Source organism: Zophobas morio, unplaced genomic scaffold (genome assembly GCF_036711695.1).
Source record: "Zophobas morio isolate AGI-343-1 ecotype UQ-CSIRO unplaced genomic scaffold, CSIRO_AGI_Zmor_V1 ptg000041l, whole genome shotgun sequence".
Classification (NCBI taxonomy): Eukaryota; Metazoa; Arthropoda; class Insecta; order Coleoptera; family Tenebrionidae; genus Zophobas; species Zophobas morio.
This window is the reverse complement of record NW_026972146.1, coordinates 539910-554814: the sequence shown is the minus strand read 5'-3', so window position 1 is coordinate 554814 and position 14905 is coordinate 539910. Positions and strand designations below refer to the sequence as shown.

At 37.7% G+C, this 14905-nt stretch overlaps 5 protein-coding genes across 9 annotated transcripts in view; 1 reads left to right on the top strand and 4 right to left on the bottom strand.

The window, feature by feature from the left end:
- The window catches only part of LOC135140865 (LIM domain only protein 3-like), a 228676-nt gene that overhangs the window by 133712 nt on the left and 80059 nt on the right, over positions 1 to 14905 (top strand). The window lies entirely within an intron of this gene.
- Positions 122 to 1324, bottom strand: LOC135140901 (uncharacterized). The gene is made up of 2 exons (XM_064071644.1): positions 1114 to 1324; positions 122 to 1058 (listed from the first exon to the last, which is right to left on the bottom strand). The coding sequence occupies exons 1-2, from the start codon at positions 1126 to 1128 to the stop codon at positions 180 to 182; spliced, it is 894 nt and encodes a 297-aa protein (XP_063927714.1). The 5' UTR covers positions 1129 to 1324; the 3' UTR covers positions 122 to 179.
- On the bottom strand, positions 1415 to 2747 carry LOC135140902 (E3 ubiquitin-protein ligase siah2-like). The gene is made up of 2 exons (XM_064071645.1): positions 2391 to 2747; positions 1415 to 2324 (listed from the first exon to the last, which is right to left on the bottom strand). Exon 2 carries the CDS (start codon positions 2315 to 2317, stop codon positions 1442 to 1444), a length of 876 nt encoding a protein of 291 aa, XP_063927715.1. The 5' UTR covers positions 2318 to 2324; positions 2391 to 2747; the 3' UTR covers positions 1415 to 1441.
- LOC135140876 (uncharacterized) lies at positions 7686 to 8812 on the bottom strand. The gene is made up of 2 exons (XM_064071604.1): positions 8719 to 8812; positions 7686 to 8661 (listed from the first exon to the last, which is right to left on the bottom strand). Exon 2 carries the CDS (start codon positions 8650 to 8652, stop codon positions 7777 to 7779), a length of 876 nt encoding a protein of 291 aa, XP_063927674.1. The 5' UTR covers positions 8653 to 8661; positions 8719 to 8812; the 3' UTR covers positions 7686 to 7776.
- LOC135140870 (uncharacterized) lies at positions 13425 to 14431 on the bottom strand. Its single transcript, XM_064071598.1, has 2 exons — positions 14336 to 14431; positions 13425 to 14270 (listed from the first exon to the last, which is right to left on the bottom strand). The coding sequence occupies exon 2, from the start codon at positions 14261 to 14263 to the stop codon at positions 13547 to 13549; it is 717 nt and encodes a 238-aa protein (XP_063927668.1). The 5' UTR covers positions 14264 to 14270; positions 14336 to 14431; the 3' UTR covers positions 13425 to 13546.

The window sequence follows — 14905 nt, the reverse complement described above, 5'->3', positions numbered from 1 at the left end:
AAATATGTTTACCAGTGGATTAGAGATTTTTCTTATCATTTAGAATACGTTATAAAAATAGGTACTTCACCGAAAACTCGACTACTGTTATGTTTTCTTGACCCCCCCAAAAACGAAAACGTAGGTCTCTCGTTTTATTTTTATTAAAATAAAGTTTAAACAGACAATTCTAACTCTGATTATTTTCGACTTGCGTAAAACGGCAACCGGTCCTTCCTCTTCTGCACCATTTTTCCCAGGCTCTCACTCTTTATACCTCTAAAACCCATCTGCCCTTTAGTTGAGTCCGACCTGGTACTTGGAAATACATTTCGAAGTGGTAGCGCCTTAATATCGTCTTTCACTATTTTCGGATTACTAGACTTCATCACAAAGAGTTTCCCGCTAATCTTCGACGCCTTACCCTTCTGAGTAACCAACGAATCCAGAAAAATCTCGGTAACACCCACTTTGGTGTTACCTTTAACCCCCAGCTCAGCGCTACCACAGGTCAAATGAACTCTGTACAGCCACACTGTATCTTCCCCACATTCCGAAGGTGTTACAGAAATCTGGAAAAGATTATCCTGCACTCGAAATTTCCTCCTGACGATAAAAAGTTGATTTCTGTGTTCTAGAAGACCGTCGTGTTTATGGTACCACCCTAGAGGAATTTCAAATAGGCCCTTCTCCAAAAATAAGCCGCCATGTTTGAGATGGCAGTGTGTTATCAGGTTGCGATAACATACCTTATTGTTACAATCGGTAAAATCTTGGGTGGGGCACTTGAGCTCTTTGAAGGTGCATTGAAGTTCGTGCTGTGGAATTTCTGCAGGAAATTTATTTGCAGGACAACCTTGGCCAGCATAACGGCATGGAAATTGTATCTGTAGGGAGAGTAGCTCGTAGAGTTGGTTTCTGATGACGGTTTCTGAGGGGGTGGGGCATCTTCCGCAGATGTTTTGGCTCTTGAGGGTGGTGTGAATTGGAAAGTAGGATAAGAAGTTTCCGCAGTTGGCACACTTTAGTTTTTCGACCCAGGCGCGGGCCTGCGCTGTGACGAATTCCATGTGGGAAGACTAGAGAAAAAAATTGAAGTGTGAGATAGCGAACTCTTGAGATGATATTTCTTACAGTAAGTTGGCCCATGTCTTGCACGCTTGGAACACTAAGGAAAAATGGTAGATATACGATTACTGATTTTGGTAGAGTATGTCAATGTTTAATTTCTGGGAACACATCAAAATTTGTAGATAGGGAATCCCCTATCGGAGATGATAACGATAAATTGTGTAAAGTATTTCTTGAGTGAATTCTGTATCCTTATATTTGCTCAAGTTCAGAATATATGCGTCCGGGATAAAGAGATAAATTCTGATTAGCAACAGAAAATCATGACTTCCTGTTATATTTGTTCAAAGTAAAAATTAAACAGTTGTCTACTGGACAATTCAAACTTTTATTATTTTTGATTGCGATCGTAAAACAGCGAGCGGTACTTGTTCCTCTCCATGGCCATTTTCCCCAGGTTTCCACGCTCCGGACTTCTCGAACTCATCGACCCTTCACCTACCCTCGAGCTGGTGCTTGGAAATCCCCTTGCCAGAAACACATTCCTCTCGTCCTTTACCGCCTCGGGACCACTGGCCTTCCTCATCAAAAACACCCTCCCGGTAATCTTCGACGCCTTCCCCTTCTGGCTGATCAACGAATTCAAAAAAATCTTCTCAACACCCACTTTAGTGTTACCTTTAACCGCCATCTCAGCGGTACCACACGACAAACGCACTTTGTACGGCCACACTGCATGATCGCTACGTTCGGAAAGTGTTACAGAAATGTGGAAAAGACTATCCTCCACTCGAAACTTCTTCCTGACGATAAAAAGTTGGTTGTTGTGTTCTAGAAGGTGGTAGGAGTTCTGGGACCACGTCAGGTAAATTTCGAATTGGCCGTTCTTCAGAAACAAGTCGCCATGTTTAAGTTGGCAGTGCGTTATGAAGTCCCAATAAGATACCTTGGCTTTACAACTGGTGAAATCGTGGGTGGGGCACTTGAGGTCTTTGAAAGTGCACTGATTTTCGTGGTGTGGGGTGCCTTCAGGAGACAATTTAGTAAAGCAGCCTTCGCTCATGTAACGGCACGGAAATCTTATCTGCTGGGAGACCAGCTCGTAGATCTCGTTTCTGATGGTGTTTTCTGGGGGAGTGCGGCATCTTCCGCAGATGTTTTTGTTGCTGAAGGTGGTGTGGATTGGAAAGTACGACAGGTAGTTTCCGCAGCTCGCACATTTTAGTTTTTCGATCCAGTCGTCGGTTTGTACAGCGACGAAATCCATTTTTTCGCTAGTTCGAAAAAAAAAATGGAAATAGGAAATAATGGACTTTTGAATACGTGAAACTTGGACTCACCAATGTTATGCACACTTGGAACGCTAATCGAAAATAGTGGATTTCGATTATTTAATTTAGATAAAGCAACAAAGTACGTCAAAGGTTTCCCAGAAATCTAAATTTTTAGGTGGGGTATTCCCCTGTCGAGTGTGCAGATGATAACGATAAAAATATGAAATATTTGGTTTATCGCACAATTTCGTTACTTTTTAATTTTCCTCAAATTCCGAGAATTATATCTTAGAGATGCGTTGTAGTCGAGTCTCTACTTTTACATTTTCTCGACCTTTCATGACCCCTAGAGTACGAAGAAATAGGTCTCCCTTTTCCGTCTGTCTGCCTGTCCGTCTGTCTGTCTGTCTACCGTCACGGAATGCTTTAACATCTCGAAGATGTTTTTTAATATATTTACTTATCCCCCCTAAAAAATTGATGACCTCACTTCAAAATATTGTTGAACACATCCTATCTTAAATGTGAAGATTTATCACTGCATTAAAATTTTTTTGATTTGTTTATACAGGGAGTCTCAAAAAAAATAATGTCAGAGTCAGTTTATTTTATTGATTAAATCAAGAATTGCAAAACTGAATACTTTGAAATCCTGCAGACGTTTTAAATTTATTGTAAGCATGCTAAATTGTTAGTCAAAATACATTTATTTATAATTTTAAAAAATGAGAGAACGGGTGGGTGGGCGGGGATAAGTTTAACCCCGCCCACCCACCCGCCCTTCTTTCCAGTGATTACTCTTAATATTGTTCAATTGTTATCTAAGCAAGTACAAGCCCCTCCTTTATTCAATCTTATCTTAGCAGATACTAGCCCCGCCCATACATAGCTAGTACTACACTCCACCAATCCGAGTTCATACGTGTCCTTGCAATTGTTTCATTGTAATTTCGGTACGAGGGAAATTCTGTCGAAACAATTTTGGACCAATTATGACCAAATATGAAAAAATATTTTGCATATAATAGTATGTGGCGGTATATTCTACAGCATATTTTTGTTTTTACTGTATATAAATGCATATTTCCTGCATAATTTCCATTTTTTATTTTTATTTTACTATATTGTAAACACGAGTCATATTTCAATGATCTTTCAGTATATAGTAATCGACATACATATGCCTCCTAAAATGTGCAGGGATTTGAATATACCGGGTGTTTGGAAAATGGCGGATTAACTCGTCAGTACGTTATATACGGGGGTTTCAGGAGTCCCAAAAGCATAAAAAAAATTCTTTACGACGTAGATTACGAAAAACAACGTAATTTTATAAAAGTAAAATTGGCAATACTGCACTCACCCGATGTGTGAATACCTCCGGCGTACCATCCACTTTTTATTTTTTTTTAGGACAATAATTATAATCACCAGGAGTCATTAATCGTTGTGCATTATTATCAATAAAACAAGCTTTTTTTGAGTAATAAATAAACCAAAAAACATTTAATAACACATTTATAAATTATAAACAAAAACAAAAACAACAAAAGAAAAATCCATTAAAGCATAACCAACTATACACAAGAGATGTTCAAAATTCTTGCCTTGTGCTTAAGTTCGTAATGTTTCTAAATTTTGATCATGTTTTCTAAAAGTTCTGATTTTGGCAAATGACATACGCTCTAATAAAAGAAAGGGTGGGTGGGCGGGGCTAGTACCTGCTAAGATAAAACTGATTTTGGCAGATGAGATACCTTTTAAGAAAAGAGAGAGTGGGTGGGTGTCTGGGTCTAGTAGTAAAGACTTTAGCAAATGACGTATCCTGTAAGAAATTTAATTAAATGTTTATAAGAAAAGACACTAGAGGCTCCAAAGCACTTTCAAATGCTCTCTACATAGGAAGTCCCGGAAAATTGTTTTAAATAATTTAAAAAAAAAATCTCCAGGGGCTCCCAAAATAAGACACCATTGGTACCCAAACACTGCGGCATTCAAAACATTTTCAGATGCGTAAAAAGTAAAACACTAAGGGCTCAAAAGATTTTTTCAAGTGCATCCAGCAACAAAACACCAGATTGCTTTAAATTTAAACACCAAGGAACTAAAATTAACGGCGAACATTGTAAACGTAGGATTTTGAAAACTTTGACAAGTTTTTATAGGTCAAACATTTTTAAGTCCCTACACGATTTTTGCTGATTTGTACCTTCGCTTTATATCAGGCTAGAGAAACATTAACTATGTATTATTATTTGCCTTACAGGCTTAATAAGATTCCCAGTAGGGGTACAAATGAACTTAATCTACATAATACAAATAAATCAATAAAAATCAATAAAAAACTAAATATTCGAGTTTTATATAATAATAATTGTTCTATTCTTTCTGCTTGCCTTAGTTCCCTTATTTTCCATACTTTTTTCATCCAGTCCAATCCTCTTCCATCCTCGTTTAGCACTTCTTCTCTGCTTTCCTCCGATTCTCTCAATCCTTCACATCCTTCCAGCATATGCTCTATTGTTTCTCCCTCTCTCCAACATATCCTATACATTCTGTCAGTTTCATCCATCCAAAAATTATTCTCTTTCTCTTCATTTCCACACCTAAATCTCGCCATCATTCTTTTCTCCTTTATACTCTCTATCTCTGTGTATTTTGGTACTTCATCCTTTACTATTTTTCTATACTCTGCATTATATCTAGGCTCCGATATTCTCGATCTGCGTTCTTGCTTATCTATATCCCTCTCTCTTAGACTCAGTTGTTCTTTCATACTCCTTCCCATTTCTCTAATTCTCTCTATTTCTTCACATGCATACCCCTTTTCTTCATAATAGTTGTCTCTTTCATTCCAAACATGTTTTCCCCCTTCCTTTCTTATTTCTTTCCAACATTCTTGCAATATTTTACAATCACCTATCTCACTAAACTTATTTTCAAATCCAACCGTCCTTTTATCCGCTTCCACTCTCATTTTCTCCCTTTTTGTTTCTTCTCTCACTATATACCCCGGCGTATACTTTTCCAATCTCAATGTCCATTTTAAGTATTTTTCTTGCACTCTCTCTATTTCTTCATATTTTCTCCATCAGCTCCGTACATAAATACACTTTTGATCAAACTATCAAACATCATCATTCTTTTCTTATAATCATGTCCAAATTTTCTTTCTCCTATTCCCCATACTATTCCTATCACTTTGTTCGCTTTTCGGACCATTTCTTGAATTGAGTTATTGCTCTTTGATGTATATCCTAAGTACTGGAATTCTTTCACCTGTTCAATCGTCTTCCCTCTCCATGCCCACTCTTCCTTCTCCTTTCTTACTTTCTTCCCAAACACCACCATTTTTATTTTTTCCACAGTCACCTCCAATTCCTTTTTTTGTATGTACTTCTCGAAATTTTTAATCATTGTTTTCATTTCTTCTCTTTTCTTTGTTATAATCACCAAATCATCTGCGTACGCCAACAACCACACTTTCTCTTTGTCCACTACCACCCTTCCTGTCTGTGCTTTTCTGAACATTTCATCTATATCTCCTAGATAAGGTGCAAACAATACGGGGCTGAGTGGGCATCCCTCTCTCACTCCTCTATTTGTATGAAAACTCTCGCTCTCTATTCCATTCACTCTCACTTAACTTACGGTTTCTTCATATACTTCTTCCATTTTCGTTACCAGGTACGCATCTACTCCTCAAATACTCCCACATTTTCTCTCCATTCACGCTATCAAACGCTGCTTTGAAATCTATGAACAATGCGTACATTCGTCCACCCTCTTTCCTTGTTTCTCTTCCCACTAAATGCCGCAGGATGTACATATTGTCGATAGTACCTCTTCCTTTCCTAAATCCTGCCTGACCGTCTGGTAACATACCCCATTGCGTATATCTGGTACACCGTATTGAGCAATGTGATCCCTCGGTACTTGTGCACATCACTTTTTTGCCCCTTTTTAAATAATGGGATTATTATACCTTCCCTCCACTGCCGAGGAAATCCTTTTCCCTTCCAAACTCCATCTACCACTTCCCGTATCCTTTCTTTCACTCCTTCTGTCCCGAACATCCACGCTTCGTTGTGGATTCCATCGCCTCCTGTGCCTTTCCTCTTTTCAGTCTTTCAATCTGTCTTCCTGTTTCATGTTCTGCTATTTCCGAACCTCTCCACATTTCTTCCGTCGTTGTGATTCCTTTATTTATTTTGCAGCATTTTTCCTAACAACCTCCCAATAATTCCATAAAGTGCCTTTTCCATTTAGGTATTTAGATTTTCGTACCGACTTCAGTCTTCCTTCTCCGTTCCTTGTTTATGTATCTCCATACTTCTTCTTCTGTTTTCAAGGACTTCATTGTTTCTCTTCTTCTTTTCGTTTTTCTCTTTTTCTTTCTTCACATTTTCTCCTATAATTCTCTCTTGCTTTTAAGTACTCTTCTTTCGTTCTCCTGTTATTCTTCCATTTTCTTAATTTTTCCCTTGCTTTTCTCTTCAACTCACTCCATTCTCATAGCTTCTATGTCTTCTTTTACTTCGAATTTCTTTCTTTCTAGTCTGCTTCTGTATCTTTGAATTCCCTCTTCATCCCATATTCTTATTTCTATTTCTTTTCTTTCGTTTCTTCTCTCTTGTTTTTCGTACCCTAGCTCTACTTTTATTACACGTTATTGGGTTAATGAATGTGTTGTTTAGTTGTATTTTTTTTTATTATTTTTCCCAGAATCACTTTTTTTATATTTTTTGTCTAATTTTCCTGAGATTTCATAGAAAAAACACTAATTCATGTTTTGCCTTTTTTTCCTCAATATACGCAATCGTCCTTTTTTACACAACAAGAAACAAATGAAAAGGTCATCACACTTAAGATAGGGTGGGTGGGCGGGGCTTATATTGTGTCCTTTTTCTTAATTTCCTTGGCTTTTTTTTACTCAATTCACATAGATTTCTTTGAACAAAACGATTGCTTAAGAACATATTTCACATGTTAATTTTTTGTAAACAATAAGGATTTTGCAATTAAGCTCCGCCTCAGGACTCACGACGAATGAAAATAGTCATCACAATTGAGATAGGGTGGGTGGGCGGGGCTTATACAGGGTGAGTGTTATAATAACGGGATGTATTAAGCCCCTGAAACTTTATCACAAACAGTTATTTGCATTACGAAAAATAAATATTTTTTATATTATATACCGACGTTCTCGCGCCAAGATGGCTTGCGCCAAAGTGTCCCTGCGCCAAGTTGGCTTTGCGCCAAAATGGCTCGCGCCAAGTCGGCCGCGCCAAATAGTCCCATTCCGTGTATGCTTATATTTGTTCAAGTTCAGAATATATGCGTCCGGGATAAAGAGAGAAATTCTGATTAGCAACAGAAAATCATGACTTCCTGTTACATTTATTCAAAGTAAAAATTAAACAGCAGTCTACTGGACAATTCAAACTTTTATTTAACTTTTATTGCGAACGTAAAACGGCGAGCGGTACTTGCTCTTCTCCATGGCCAGTTTCCCCAGGATTCCAGTCTTCGGACTTCTCGAAATCGTCTGCCCTTCACCTACCCTCGAGCTGGTGCTTGGAAATGCCCCTTCCGGAAATACATTCCTCTCGTCTTTTACCGCCTCGGGACCACTGGCCTTCCTCATCAAAAACACCCTCCCGGTAATCTTCGACGGCTTAACGTTCTGGCTAACCAACACATTCAAAAAAATCTCCTTAACACCCCCTTTGGTGTTACCTTTAACCGCCAGCTCAGTGCTACCATACGACAAACGCACTTTGTATGGCCACACTGTATGATCGCCACGTTCGGGAGGTGTTACAGAAATCTGGAAAAGATTATCCACCAATCGAAACTTCCTCCTGACGATAAAAAGTTGGTTGTTGTGTTCTAGAAGATGGTAGGAGTTCTGGGGACACGTCAGGGGAATTTCAAATTGGCCGTTTTTCAGAAACAAGTCGCCATGCCTAAGTTGGCAGTGCGACATCAAGTCGCGGTAAGATACCTTGGCGTTGCAGCGGGTGAAATCATAGGTGGGGCACTTGAGATCTTTGAAAGTGCACTGACTTTCGTGGTTTGGAGTGTCTTCAGGAGACAATTTGGCAAAACAGCCTTCGCTCATGTAACGGCACGGAAATCTCATCTGTTGGGAGACCAGCTCGTAGATCTCGTTTCTAATGGCGTTTATTGGGACAGGGTGGTATCTTCCGCAGATGTTTGCGTTGTTGAAGGTGGTGCGGATTGGAAAGTACGACAGGTAGTTGCCACAGCTCCTACATTTTAGTTTTTCTATCCAGTCGTCGGTTTCTACAGCGACGAAATCCATTTTTTCGAACTAGCGAAAAATGGAAAAGGAAATAATGGACTTTGACTACGTGAAACTTGGACTCACCAATGTTATGCACACTTGGAACGCTAATCGAAAATAGTGGATTTCGATTATTCAATTTATATAAAGCAATAAAGTACGTCAAAGGTTTCTCAGAAATCTAAACTTTTAGGTGGGGTATTCCCCTGTCGAGTGTGCAGATGATAACGATAAAAATATGAAAGATTTGCTTTATCGCAAATTGGTCACTTTTTAATTTTCCTCAAATTCCGAGAATGATATCTTACAGATGTGTTGTAGTCGAGTCTCTACTTTTACATTTTCTCGATCTTTCATGACCCCTAGAGTACGAAGAAATAGGTCTTCCTTTTCCGTCTGTCTGCCTGTCCGTCTGTCTGTCCGCCGTCACGGAATGCTTTGAAATCTTGAAGATGTTTTTTTAATATACTTACTCATCCTCCCTAAAATTTTGCTGAACAAGTCTATACTTGTGATTTATCACTGCGTTAATTTTTTTTAGATTTGTGTATACAGGGTGTCTCAAAAAAATTAATGTCTGAGTCAGTTTATTTTATTGATTAAATCAAGAACTGCAAAACTGAATACTTTGAAATCCTGCAGACGTTGTTTATTGTAAGTATGGTAAATTGTTAGTCAAAATACAAATATTTATTAAAAAATGAGAGAAGGGTGGGTGGGCGGGGCTAAGTTTAACTTTTTGCTACAAAGCCTTCCATAAGCAAGCAATAGGCCCGCCCGCCCACCCGCCCTTCTTTCCAGCGATTACTCTTAATATTGTTCAGTTGTTATCTAAGCAAGTACTAGCCCCTCCTTTATTCAATCTTATCTTAGCAAATACTAGCCCCGCCCATCCTTAGCAAGCACTACACTGCACCAATCCGTGTCCTTGTAATTGTTTCATAGTAATTTAGGTACGAGGGAAATTCTGTCGAAACAATTTTGGACCAATTTTTTCTAATGTTTCTGGTTTCAATGAATAATTTTTATTTTGAATATTTTGCATATAATAGTATGTGGCGGTATATTCTGCCGCATATTTTTGTTTTTACTGTATATAAAAGCATATTTCGTGCATAATTTCCATTAATTACTTTTATTTTACTGTGTTGTAACACGAGTGATATTTCAATGATCCATCAATATACCGGGTGTCTGGAAAATGGCGGATTAACTCTTCAGTACGTCATATACGGGGTTTCAGCAGTCCCAAAAGAATAAAAAAAAATTCTTTATGATGTAGATTACGAAAACAACGTAATTTTATAAAAGTAAAATTGGCAACACTGCACTCACCTAATGTGTGAATACCTCCGGCTTACCATCCACTTTTTATTTTTTTTTAGGAAAATAATCATAACCACTAGTAGTCATTAATCGTTGTGCATTGTTATCAATAAAACAAGCTTTTTTTGAGTAATAAATAAACCAAAAAACATTTAATAAGACATTTATAAATTATAAACAAAAACAAAAACAACAAAAGAAAAATCCATTAAAGCATAACCAACTATCCACAAGGGATGTTCAAAATTCTTGCTTTGTGCTGAGGTTCGTAATGTTTCTAAATTTTGATCATTTTTTGTAAAAATTCTGATTTTGGCAAATGACATACGCTCTAAGAAAAGAGAGGGTGGGTGGGCGGGGTTAGTACCTGCTAAGATAAAACTGATTTTGGCAGATGACATACATTGAAGAAATGAGAGGGTGGGTGGGTGTCTGGGTCTAGTAGCTGTTAAGATTTTAGCAAATAGCCTATCCTGTAAGAAATTTAATTAAATGTTTATAAGAAAAGACACTAAAGGCTCCAAAGCACTTTCAAATGCTTTCTACATAGGAAGTTCCCCAAAATTGTTTTAAATCATTTGCAAAAAAATGTCAAGGGGCTCTCAAAATAATACACCATTGGTGTCCGAACACTGCGGCATTCAAAACTTTTTCAGATGCGTAAAAAGTAAAACACTAAAGGCTCATAAGATTTTTTCAAGTCCATCCAGCAACGAAACACCAGATCGCTTTAAATTTAAACACCAAGGGCCTAAAATTAACTGCGAACATTGTAAACGTAGGATTTTGAAAACTTTGACAAGTTTTTATAGGTCGAACATTTAACATTTAAGTCCATACACAATTTTTGCTGATTTGTACCTTCGCTTTATATCAAGCTAGAGAAACATTAACTATGTATTATTATTTGCCTTACAGGCTTAATAAGATTCCCAGTAGGGGTACAAATGAACTTAATCTACATAATACAAATAAATCAATAAAAATCAATAAAAAATTAAATATTCGAGTTTTATATAATAATAATTGTTCTATTCTTTCTGCTTGCCTTATTTCCCTTATTTTCCGTACTTCTTTCATCCAGTCCAGTCCTCTTCCATCCTCGTTCAGCACTTCTTCTCTGCTTTCCTCCGATTCTCTCAATCCTTCACATCCTTCCAGCATATGCTCTATTGTTTCTCCCTCTCTCCAACATATCTTACACTTTCTGTCAGTTTCATCCATCCAAAAATTATTCTCTTTCTCTTCATTTCCACACCTAAATCTCGCCATCATTCTTTTCTCCTTTATACTCTCTATCTCTGTGTATTTTGGTACTTCATCCTTTACTATTTTTCTATACTCTGCATTATATCTAGGCTCCGATATTCTCGATCTGCGTTCTTGCTCATCTATTTCCCTCTCTCTTAGACTCAGTTGTTCTTTCATACTCCTTCCCATTTCTCTAATTCTCTCTATTTCTTCACATGCATACCCCTTTTCTTCATAATAGTTGTCTCTTTCGTTCCAAACATGTTTTCCCCCTTCCTTTCTTATTTCTTTCCAACATTCTTGCAATATTTTACAACCACCTCTCTCAGTAAACTTAGTTTCAAATCCAACCGTCCTTTTACCCGTTTCCACTCTCATTTTCTCCCTTTTTGTTTCTTCTCTCACTATATACCCCGGCATATACTTTTCCAATCTCGATGTCCACTTTAAGTATTTTTCTTGCACTCTCTCTATTTCTTCATATTTCCTCCATTAGCTCCGTACATAAATACACTTTTGATCAGACTATCAAACATCATCATTCTTCTCATATAATCGTGTCCAAATTTTCTCTCTCCTATTCCCCATACTGTTCCTATCACTTTGTTCGCTTTTCGGACCATTTCTTGAATTGACTTATGGCTCTTTGATGTATATCCTAAGTACTGGAATTCTTTCACCTGTTCAATCTTCTTCCCTCTTCATGCCCACTCTTCCTTCTCCTTTTTTACTTTCTTCCCAAACACCACCATTTTTGTTTTTACCACATTCACTTTCAATTCCTTTTTTTGTATGTACTTCTCGAAACTTTTAATCATTGTTTTCATTTCTTCTCTTTTCTTTGTTATAATCACCAAATCATCTGCGTACGCCAACAACCACACTTTCTCTTTGTCCACTACCACCCTTCCTGTCTGTGCTTTTTTGAACATTTCATCTATATCTCCTAGATAAGGTGGAAACAATACGGAGCTGAGTGGGCATCCCTGTCTCACTCCTCTATTTCTATGAAAACTCTCGCTCTCTATTCCATTCACTCTCACCTAATTTACTGTTTCTTCATATACTTCTTCCATTTTTATTACCAGGTAAGCATCTACTCCTCAAATACATCCACGCTTCGTTCTGGATTCCATCCCCTCATGTGTCTTTCCTCTTTTCAGTCTTTCAAACTGTCTTCCTGTTTCATCTTCTGCTATTTCCGAACCTCTCCACATTTCTTCCGTCGTTGTGATTCCTTTGTTTATTTTGCAGAATTTTTCCTCACAACCTCCCAATAATTCCATAAAGTGCCTTTTCCATTTATGTATTATTGATTTTCCTACTGACTTCAGTCTTCCTTCTCCGTTCCTTGTTTATGTATCTCCATACTTCTTCTGTTTTCAAGGACTTCATTGTTTCTCTTCTTCTTCTCGTTTTTCTCTTTTTCTTTCTTCACATTTTCTCCTATAATTCTCTCTTGCTTTTAAGTACTCTTCTTTCGTTCCCCTGTTATTCTTCCATTTTCTTAATTTTTCCCTTGCTTTTCTCTTCAACTCACTCCATTCTTATGGCTTCTATGTCTTCTTTTACTTCGAATTTCTTTCTTTCTAGTCTGCTTCAGTATCTTTGAATTCCCTTTTCATCCCATATTCTTGTTTCTATTTTTTTTTTTCGTTTCTTCTCTCTTGTTTTTCGTACTCCAGCTCTACTTTTATTACACGTTATTGTGTTAATGAATGTGTTGTTCAGTTGTATTTTTTTTACTATTTTTCCCAGAATCACTTTTTTATAGTTTTTTGTCTAATTTTCCTGAGATTTCATAGAAAAAACACTAATTCATGTTTTGCCTTTTTTTCCTCAATATACGCAATCGTCCTTTTTTACACAACAAGAAACAAATGAAAAGGTCATCACACTTAAGATAGGGTGGGTGGGCGGGGCTTATATTGTGTCCTTTTTCTTAATTCCTTTGGCTTTTTTTACTCAATACACATAGTTTTTTTTTAAACAAAACGATTACTTAAGAACATATTTCACATGTTAATTTTTTGTAAACAATAAGGATTTTGCAATTAAGCTCCGCCTCAGGACTCACGACGAATGAAAATAGTCATCACAATTGAGATAGGGTGGGTGGGCAGTGTTTGCCGTTTAAAACTTTTAAAAATATATTAAAGAAATTTTTAATAGAGAAGGCATTTTATAACTTTGAGGAATACCTGTGCAACAAGTATGATTTTAGTTGTTATATTTAGTTTTATTATTTGTATTTTTTACATGTTCATAGTCTGACTTATGCAAAAACTACATGTTACAAGCATCAATAAAATATTCTATTCTATTCTATTCTATTCTATTCTACCGCCTCGGGACCACTGGCCTTCCTCATCAAAAACACCCTCCCGGTAATCTTCGACGCCTCACCCTTCTGGCTTATCAACGAATTCAAAAAAATCTCCTTAACACCCACTTTGGTGTTACCTTTAACCGCCAGCTCAGTGCTACCACACGTCAAACGCACTTTGTATGGCCACACTGTATGATCGCCACGTTCGGGAGGTGTTACAGAAATCTGGAAAAGACTATCTGCCAATCGAAACTTCCTCCTGACAATAAAAAGTTGGTTGTTGTGTTCTAGAAGATGGCAGGAGTTCTGGGACCACGTCAGGTGAATTTCAAATTGGCCGTTGTTCAGAAACAAGTCGCCATGTTTGAGTTGGCAGTGCGTCATCAAGTCGCGATAAGATACCTTGGCGTTGCAGCGGGTGAAATCATGGGTGGGGCATTTGAGGTCTTTGAAAGTGCACTGATTTTCGTGGTTTGGAGTGTCTTCAGGAGAAAATTTAGCAAAGCAGCCTTCGCTCATGTAACGGCACGGAAATCTCATCTGCTGGGAGACCAGTTCGTAGATTTCGTTTCTAATGGTGTTTTCTGGGGGAGAACGGCATCTTCCGCAGATGTTGTCGTTGCTGAAGGTAGTGCGGATTGGAAAGTACGACAGGTAGTTTCCGCAGCTCGCACATTTTAGTTGTTCGATCCAGTCGTCGGTTTGTACAGCGACGAAATCCATTTTTTCGCTAGTTCGAGAAAAAAATGGAAATAGGAAATAATGGACTTTTGAATACGTGAAACTTGCACTCACCAATGTTGTGCACACTTGGAACGCTAATCGAAAATAGTGGATTTTGATTATTCAATTTAGATAAAGCAACAAAGTACGTCAAAGGTTTCCCAGAAATATAAATTTTTAGGTGGGGTAACCCCCTGTCGAGTGTACAGACGATAACGATTAAAATATGAAATATTTGCTTTATGGCACTATTTCGTTACTTTTTAATTTTCCTCACATTCCGAGAATTATATCTTAGAGATGCGTTGTAGTCGAGTCTCTACTTTTACGTTTTCTCGATCTTTCATGACCCCTAGAGTACGAAGAAATAGGTTTCCCTTTTCCGTCTGTCTACCGTCACATTCAATTTGGAAGTTCCTCTCTCCACTCGTAAACGTCATTTCGTAGAAGTACTTCAAACTTCTGTCGCCGCTGTGGCTCGCCGAAAAAGTCAGCAATTTCTGACTAGAATCATATTTTCTTCGTATCACTAGCACGACTTTGGAGTTCTGCTCGAGAAGACTTTCGTTTTCGTGCGATTTGGCCAGGTCTAAGTCGAATTCTGAATGGTCTAAAAACATGTGAGGGTGGTTAGAACGGCAG